At 55.0% G+C, this 8,572-nt stretch overlaps 1 protein-coding gene across 1 annotated transcript; it reads left to right on the top strand.

Moving 5' to 3' along the window:
• Positions 1-51: 51 nt before the first annotated feature.
• cep170bb (centrosomal protein 170Bb) lies at positions 52-8,541 on the top strand. Its single transcript, XM_088285843.1, has 19 exons — positions 52-426; positions 646-770; positions 851-940; positions 1,049-1,129; positions 1,578-1,634; positions 1,736-1,835; positions 1,939-2,061; positions 2,169-2,615; positions 2,874-3,736; positions 3,802-3,981; positions 4,057-4,147; positions 4,237-5,883; positions 6,175-6,394; positions 6,516-6,663; positions 6,932-7,033; positions 7,445-7,524; positions 7,638-7,737; positions 7,822-7,873; positions 8,005-8,541. Exons 2-19 carry the CDS (start codon positions 666-668, stop codon positions 8,142-8,144), a joined length of 4,626 nt encoding a protein of 1,541 aa, XP_088141969.1. The 5' UTR covers positions 52-426; positions 646-665; the 3' UTR covers positions 8,145-8,541.
• The last annotated feature ends 31 nt before the right edge of the window (positions 8,542-8,572 follow it).

The following is an 8,572-nucleotide window of genomic DNA, read 5'->3' as shown; positions in this document are numbered from 1 at the left end:
GCCAAAATGCCTTCACAATAAAAGCTCATCCTTTGGTAAAATCTGCAATACGTCCTAGCAGGAAGTGCACATTTGCTTCACGACAAACAAAAATGTCGGTAAGAGTCACTGATTTTGTTTTCGACACGTTGCGTCCGTCAAATCGAGGCCATAAGACCTTCAATGTTTTCTTCTGAAGGCCACAGGATGTTTGCTCCCGCGTGTGGCTTACACACTGCGTCTTGACAGCGCGACGGGTGGCGTCTGCTGGTTCTGGTGCTGGTGCTGATCTTGTGCGGATGCCGCGCTGTAGTCATCTTCTTCCTCATCTTCCTCTTCCTTCTCCTCCTCATCATCGTCAGTAGCAGCAGCAGCTTCCCGACCGACACGCTCGTGTTTCCCGGAAGAGGAGACGAAGGTCCTCGCTCAGCATCCTGTCAATCCGAGGTGAGAGCTGGGCGGGACGGGAGGAGGTGGGGCGGGGGCCACGGGGGAGGGGGGCGACCCACCCGTGTCTGCTCGCATCAGCTGTTCGTCACAGTGCGTGCTACGTGCTGTCAATTTGACGTCGAGCGCGCTAGGTTTTTTCATGAAGCCCACATGCGCCCTGTGGGTGGGGCCCGGTGGACCTGATGATGATGCTGATGTTGATGCTGTCCTTTAAAGAATGCGTTGGGCCTGACAAGATGAGCGTGACGTCATGGTTCCTGGTGAGCAGCTCCGGCACACGCCATCGCCTGCCCAAGGAGATGATCTTCGTGGGCCGCGAGGACTGCGAGCTCATGCTGCAGGTGAGTCGGCCTGCTACACCACACCGCTTCCTGTCCATCGCTGATGATGATGATGATGATTTTCCCGTGGCTCCACGCAGTCTCGCAGCGTGGACAAGCAGCACGCCGTTATCAACTACAACGCCACCACGGACCAGCACCTGGTCAAGGACTTGGGGAGTTTGAACGGGGTGAGTAGGTCTCTCTGGGGGTTGTGAGATGGGGGTGCAGTGGTTGGACGTCGTAATGTCTCAGCTGTCTTTTGATGCCTGTGTTGTTTTTTTTTTTTTTTTTTGCAGACGTTCGTCAATGACCTGAAAATTCCCGACCAGACCTACATGACGCTGAAAGTGTCAGACGTCCTCCGCTTTGGATACGATATCTTTCACCGCCACCGCACACGTGTGATCGCCGTCCAAGTTCAATGGGTTGATTGTTCATTTTTCTGGTTTTGCTAACACGGCTTTAAATTGTAGAAAACGTACAAACGTAAATGGATTCTGATTCAGTTTCTTGTTTGGTCCAACGTCTCAAGAAAGAGCCAAAAGCTGTCGATGCTTGTTTTCCCAGGAGCAGATGTTTGCAAATGTCTTGTTAAAAAAAAAAACACTCAAAGGTAATGAATTTGCTTTCATGGAAGACTTCAGAATTTGCACGGGGCTGAAATCAGGGATGATCCACTGTTCTTCAGTCCAGGATGTGGGCGTGGCTTGTCGGAGTTACAGTCATGATAAGACCACTTTCGTTTTTGTCACTTTGTTATTGTTGCCACACGTGCACGTTAGTCATTGGTTACCACCGGTTCTCTTTCTTAACCCGCTTGCACATTCTCACGTCTACGTTCTGGAGAAGAGTCAACACAAAGTCCCCGAAGAGGCTCTGAAGGTCGGTGTGCCGTCGTCGGTTCAGCCGTAAGCGGCCGATGATCTTCGCAAAGACGCTCATTGAACGTCTCGACTGACTTTGGGCACCCGCTGTCGTTGCAGCATGAGAAGTACACCAGCCAATTGCAGATCAGCCTGAAGGCGTCTCAGGCCAAGCAGGCGGAGCTCGAGAAGAACCTCGGTCACAAGAGTCTGACGCAAGGTACGTCAACAAAGCAGCGGACAAAGTTGACATAAGTGGAATATGGAGGACGGATGTCAGGCGTCATTTTGCGTTTGACACATCGGTGCTTGCTTGGTTGCAGAGGTTCCGGCTGCTCAGCCCACGCCGCTGTATGGGCAACCTTCGTGGTGGGGAGATGAGGATTGTGGGAGTTGGCCAGACGGACCTCACAAGGAAGACCTTCACAGAGATCACCCCCATCCAGGTAAAACCTTCTAAAAGCCACGTGGCAAAGTCACAGCCTGGGGGCCGGATGACTAGAAAGTCCGAGGTCCGGCCCCTTCGTCCGCTTCACTTTGTGGTTTTGCTCAGACGTCCCCGGATGCCTTCCCAGTCCCCAAACCAAGACCGTATTACCGTCGTACCAGCGTGAGGCCAGCTACTTTGAGATTCCCACCAAGGACTTGCAACTGCCCAAGGCCGTGGAGGCGGAGCTACAGGAGATCCCCACCAAGGACACGTCCGCCACCTCCACCGAGACCCCTCCCGCCATCCAGAGCCACGCCTCATTCACCATCGAGTTTGACGACTGCACGCCGGGCAAGATCAAAATCAAAGATCACGTGACCAAGTTCTCCTCCCGCCACCGGAAGACCCCTCCCACTGCCAAGACCACCCCCGCAGATATGATGTCATCACAGAGCAAAGTGGCCGATTGGCTGGTTCACAGCGGCGTCAGCATGAGGACGACGCGACCTGCCTGCGATGACGTTTACAGCACCAAGAGCGACCTCGCCATCAACATCAAGTCGCTGAAAGGTGACAAGGACACGCCCCCACACCAGAACCAGTCAGCATGCGGAATACTGAAACACAAATACAACAGACACGCCCTCACTTGTTTACACTTCAGCATTCACAAATTCACTGACAAGCGCGTTTATTCCAGTTTAAGACCACAAAAAAAAACATTCTGATAGTTTTAGCTCTCCCACATGCTCAAAATACATTCGCGCGTTAGCGCTATTCTGCTGCTTGACGAGCACATCCGTGTTCAAAGGCGCTTCCCCTTTGCAGGTCATCACCATGACGACGGAACTCAGAGTGACTCTGAGGACCCGGCGCTCAAAGGGCGGGGAAGTAAATCACAGCATTCCGAGACGGAGGCCTTCTCCGGAGCCTCGGAGCACCCCCCGTGCCGGAGCCCCCCTCGGACCCGGTCCCCCGTCATGGAGCCATCCAAGCAGGGCCCCCCTGAGCGCCTGAGCCAGCAGGCCTTCGTTATCGAGTTCTTTGACGACAACCCTCGCAAGAAGCGCTCGCAGTCCTTCACTCATAACCCCGCCCACGCGGACACGTACTCCGGACTCAAGACCAAGCTTGAGCGCCGCAAAGGCGGCGAGCGTCCAGCGTCAGTTCACGGCCACGTGGGCCCGACCCAGCAGGTGACGGTGCCGCTCAAAGGTCCCAGTGGCCACGGAATCCCCCAGAGATCCAGTTCTCTGAAGCGGGAACAGGCAGACTGGGAGACCTCGCGCTCGTCTTCGGCCATCTTTGTTCGTCCTTTCGGCAGCGTTGGGAAGAAGTCCAAACTGGCTCAAGACTTTGCCGTGGAATTCCTGAAGGATTCTAGTCCAGGCTCATTCGCGAGTAGAGCGCAAATAACACCTCCGCCCATGTCGGCACCACCGGTGATGGTGTCGCCTCCTTCGCCGCCGCAACCTTCAGCCCCGCACATGACTGCTCCGTCGTCTCCTGCCGTCGGCCCTTCCTCGGGGCCCGCTCTGCCGCCTCTGAGTTTTCCCGGAGGAGATCCCAAAGGGTGCCAGAGGCTGCTGAGGAACGAGGAGGACGACAGCGTGAGCGAGGCCGGCACCTACACCATCGACACGGACGCTCAGGACCAGGACGTGGAAGACGCTCGCAACATGATCGACCAGGTGAGCTCGTCTTTTGTTCTCACTCGCCGTGAACGTTCTTCGCCACCTGTCAACATCTGCGGCAGGTGTTTGGGGTCCTGGACTCTCCGGAGTACGCTGGGCCGAGTCCGGGATCGCCGAGACCCGTGATAGACGAAGGCCAGGATGAGCATGCTAACGTTGCTAGCTGTTGCATGATGTTGCATGACTTCGGTCTGGCTGCTCGCGGCGCCGCCCCCGCCGCCGCAGCAGCAAGCGCCTTCCAGGTAAAGACATCAGCCGTCGTGCAGGTGTCGTGTGGAGGTGACATGAAAACGTTCAACATCATCTTCTCCCCTCAGGCTCCAGGCCCAGAAGGACCGAAGTGGGTTTCTCGTTGGGCCAGCCTAGCAGACAGCAGTCCGGCATCTGGTTCGTCACCACCTCGAGAAGGTGCTTTTAATTTTTGGGCATTCGGTTGCAAAATGATTTGATGCAAAACGTGGTAGCAATGAGCAAGTTCGTATTTGACATCTTTGCAGAGTCACTCACGCCAATCCAACCGACTGACGGCTACGACCACTCGGAGTCAGAGTCCAGCCACAGCTCCAGGACAAGAAGGCTTCTGCCTCATGTTCCTCCTGAAAAGCTGGACGCCGCCCTACCGGGCCTCCTCCTACGCCACCAAGTTTCCCAAGAGCAGGACCGTGCCGACAGAGCTCCTCGTTCCCCCCGACAGCAACAGGACTCCGCTCAGTGCCTGTTGTCAGTTCGGGATGAACTGGATCCAGACAGTCTGAGCGACGCCAGCCGCTCGGAGGACAGACCCGTCCCAAAGCAAGCAAAGAGCCATCAAGCTGCTTTGAAATCGTCGGCTCCTTCGAAGGCTTCGCAGAAATCCTCTTCCTCCTCCTCCTCCGCCACAAAATCCACCATCTTCTACATTGGCTCTGAAGACACTCCAAGCAAACCGGAGCCCGCCCGATTCTCGGCCCAGTTTCAGAGGAGCCTAGACTCCCACAGCAAAACTCCCCCGACCACCGTCCTGATCCGACACCTCAGCGGCCACGAACCACGAAGGGGGGGCATGAAGCCAAACAGCTCCGCGCCAGACCTCCAAACACAGAACAAAGATTGTGTCCCGACCAAAGACGCTTCGTCCCTCGTACGGCAGGACAGTTTCACCAAAGCCGGGCCAAGCGGAAATGTCCAAGTCAAGAAGCTTCCCCACATTTCCAGTTACCCGTCCATCCGAGACTCGGAAGAGAGGACGGAGAAGTTTCTGGACGCAAAGTCTTTCCTCCAGGAGGCCGGCAAGTTGCCGTCTCCTGACTCGGGACGGGCCTCCAAGAAAGGCGGCTCGTCCGGCCACATTGACGAGTCACTTTCCGGAGAATCCGACTTGGACACGGCGAGCACCGTGAGCCAGGTGAGCAGCAAAAACCTGTCTGTCACTTCGGCTGTGAAAAAACGGCCCAACGGCAGCCTCCAGAAGGAGAAGACCACCTCGGGTCAGCAGAAGGGACGACAGCCGTCGGCTCGCGAGCGACTTTCGGAGAAACGGCGAAATCAGACGACCGCTGCGACTGCCAACAAGGCGGAGGCGACCAAGCGCTTTCAGATGCGCCGCAGCGCCGGCAGCCGTGGATCTTTGGACCTTTCCTCGGAGGGCCAGCAGGGTTCTGATCAAGAAGCCTGCCCAACGTCCAGCGGCGGTAAAAAGATGGTCTCGCTTCAAAAAGACGACAACGCAAAGGCAGCAAACATGCAAGTTCTGACTCGCTCCAACAGCTTGTCCGCACCGCGTCCCACTCGAGCGTCCATGTTGCGTCGGGCGCGCCTCGGAGAAGCTTCCGATAACGAAGGTGCAGAGACCGACCGGGTCTCCCAAAGTTCTGACCATGCCACCGTGGCGCCAAAAGCCGCTCCGGAAGCCAAGAAACTGTCCAGGCTGGACATCTTGGCGCTGCCAAGGAAGAGGACCGGTTCTTTTACGGCTCCTAGCGACAATGAGAGCTCGACCTCCGCCAGCCGCGCTGCTTTCTCCAATCGGAACGTCGATTCCGGCCCGACTGCCAGGAAGTCCTCGGCGAGCGACGCCCGGCAGACCGCCGGCAGAGTGGGAGGGGCTGCGGGGAAGAATACGGTGACCCGCAACCGCTCCGGTGGCGCCAAGTACCCCAACAGCGGTAGGAACTCAGTTCTTCCTTCCCTCAAAGTCCGCGCGGTATCGATCTTGTCTGGATTGATTTGCTGAGCGCTTCGAAAGCAAATGCAACATTTATGCCGTTGCAGCGGCGCCTTGTGCCCCAACTTACGAGTGTTTTTCCATTTACGCGCTCTCGCTTGGTCATCTTTCAATTTGTGTTGCAAGCCAAAATTTGAATTAGAAGCAAGGCGAGGTGGCGGAATGAACATCTTGAAAAGCGAAAACATTCGTCTCTCTGTCCCTTCTTTCAAGAAAGTTGTCATTTTTGCAGGTGTGCATGCCAAGCACAAAAATTCGGACTTTTCTTCTTCATCTGACGAAGACTACAAAATCAGCGGCAACGCTCCGAGAGTCAAACGCTCCGCCCAGACGCCTCGCAGCAACAGGACACCCGCCGGCCGCTCCAAGTCCGTCTCCGTGGAGACGGAGGAGGACGAGGACCGCAGCGACCCGTACCAGAACTGGTCCACGCACAGCGCCGAGATTGCCAAGTACGACAACACGCGTGTTCTTCCTTCCTTCCTGTTTCAAATGACAATGAAAAACAGAAACGCTTGGCATTATTTATTTTTTGGGGTGGATTCTTGCAAACGTGCTTTCGCTTTTCCGCAGGCTCAGTCACGACTTGGCCAAAGATTTGGCCATCCTGGCCAAGGAAATCCACGACGTCGCCGGAGACGGCGACTGCGCCGGCCCCTCGGCCGCCGCTCCCGGCGCCGTGCCGGACACGCCATCCTCCGGCGTGTCTGCCAGCCAGGAGGTGGGCCCAAAACCACAACAAACATGGTTTCAACACGCCTGTCAAAGTGATTTGTTTGTAAATGCTTCCATCCATCCAAACTGAGCATCTTTTCTCCGTCGTTGTTCAGTTGCGTTCACACGACCGGCCACGATGGTCATTTCGGATGTTTTCTTTCTTCCGACGCCGTCGAAAGAACTCTGTCTCCGCAAATCTGCACGCGCCAAGCTCACATAACGCAAAACGTCCAAAAAGTGCTGAGGATTGTCTAGTTGTGTTGTGTTTGCAGCTGCTTCAAGCGTCTCCCGGCGACAACGTTCGCAGCCTCCGGAACCTTCCTGACTCCCGTCTGGACGCAAACATGAATCGGGCCCAGTGGGACTGTGGCGAGGTGGCGCTTTCCTTCCTCTCAGGCCACGCCTACTTTGCTTCTCCCATGAAACTGATTGATTGGCTGACCACGAGCGGTGGCGTCCCTTTGCTAACCAAGTCCCGAGGAGTCCTTTGTGAAAAAGCGAATGCAGATTATTGCAGTGCATGAATGCAAAGAGGAGGTTTCCAGACCTCACGAGAAAAGCGCACTTGAAATGTTTCTCACTTGAACCGACGTTGAATGTGTGCACTCCACACTTTCCTTTGACTTGATTGCTTCTCATTTCGTTTGCTTGCTTTCAATTTCCTTTTGCTTTCCTTTTTTCTTTAAATTCATTTGCCTTCTTCTGCTACTACCCCTGCGCGTGTGCACGCGTGTTTGTGAGTGTGCGCGCGCGCGTTAGTGTTGATCGTGTTGCTGGCCTTGCAGGACACACAGCCGCTGAGTCCGCTCCGTCATCTGTCGCACTCCATCCGGGACAACACGGAGCAGTTGGCCACCAAACTCAAGTGAGGAGCTTCATCCGCTCGCCTCGGCGAGGGCGCGCCGCTTTTTTTTTTCGTTCCCCTTTTTGGAACGGATGAGTGCAAAGATCCCCAAATTGTGCTGGTGTTGCGTTCAGGTTGATGTTCCACAACAAAGAGGACGTGTGGGAGGAGATCGACAAGAAGATCAAGACGGACGCTGAAGTTGAACTTCCGCTTCTGAAGACGTCCAATCAGGTCGTGCGCGCACTCGCATCAAATCAACTTGCGAGTCGGTTCGGGCGCGCGCTCATGTTGGCGTGCGTTGTGTTGCACTTGCAGGAGATCTCGTCCATCGTCAAGGAGCTCACAAGAGTGCAAAGGCAGCTGGAAGGTAATTTTCTCAACACTCGTTAGAAAATGTTCCACAAAGTCCGCCGCCTAACACTTAAAGCGCCTTGTCGACTTCATTCATTCATTTTTGACAAGTGCATGTTGTAGTGATTGGTCGCTGTGTGTCCGCAGTCATCAACTGGGCGGTGGATCCGGCCGGGAGTCTTCAGGCCACCGAGCAAACTCCTCTGACCTCCTCCAAGGAAAAGAAAGACGGCAGTGGCGGCAAACAAAATGGCGTCGCTCAGAAAACTCGCCGTCACGGGCTGTGAAAATGCGAAAGTGTGTTAGCAATATTGTGCACATGGCCATTCATCCAAAAGTAGCAAGAGGAATCTGGCAATGAGCTCCAGCGGGCTTGGGCGCCCCCTGGTGGCTGTGTAGTATGCCGCGCTTCTCTTTCAGGTGATCCAAGTGGGACAAAACGCTTTCGTTACATTTAAAGAAATAAACGCTTCGTCATTTGGTGTCGATGTTGTCGCTGTCACCCGGTTGCCATGGTGACATACACGGTTGCCTTAGTGACTTGCAACCAAGCATCGCCAGCCAATATCTGCCCATCGATCAGCTCACGTGATGTGCCGCTTGAATGCTGTGACGTCAGAATGAAATGAAAAGAATGTTTTTCGGTGTCAGCTCTTAAAATTAAAAACAAAAAAAGGACAAAAAGACGTGCAAGATCTTCTTGAAAACAAAATTG

The sequence above is a fragment of the Idiotropiscis lumnitzeri genome, chromosome 21 (genome assembly GCF_059441095.1).
Source record: "Idiotropiscis lumnitzeri isolate Australia: NSW breed Sydney's pygmy pipehorse chromosome 21, RoL_Ilum_1.0, whole genome shotgun sequence".
Taxonomy (NCBI): Eukaryota; Metazoa; Chordata; class Actinopteri; order Syngnathiformes; family Syngnathidae; genus Idiotropiscis; species Idiotropiscis lumnitzeri.
The sequence above is the reverse complement of the archived record's forward strand: the minus strand, read 5'-3'. Positions and strand labels throughout refer to the sequence as shown.

What these genes read in the sequence shown, in the direction of transcription:
- cep170bb (XM_088285843.1), top strand. Translation starts at nt 666, where the DNA reads ATGAGCGTGACGTCATGGTTCCTGGTGAGCAGCTCCGGCACACGCCAT. An exon ending in GCGTGTCTGCCAGCCAGGAG is followed by an intron (nt 6,664 to 6,931) that starts GTGGGCCCAAAA and finishes TTGTGTTTGCAG; the next exon opens with CTGCTTCAAGCGTCTCCCGG. An exon ending in CCCAGTGGGACTGTGGCGAG is followed by an intron (nt 7,034 to 7,444) that starts GTGGCGCTTTCC and finishes CTGGCCTTGCAG; the next exon opens with GACACACAGCCGCTGAGTCC.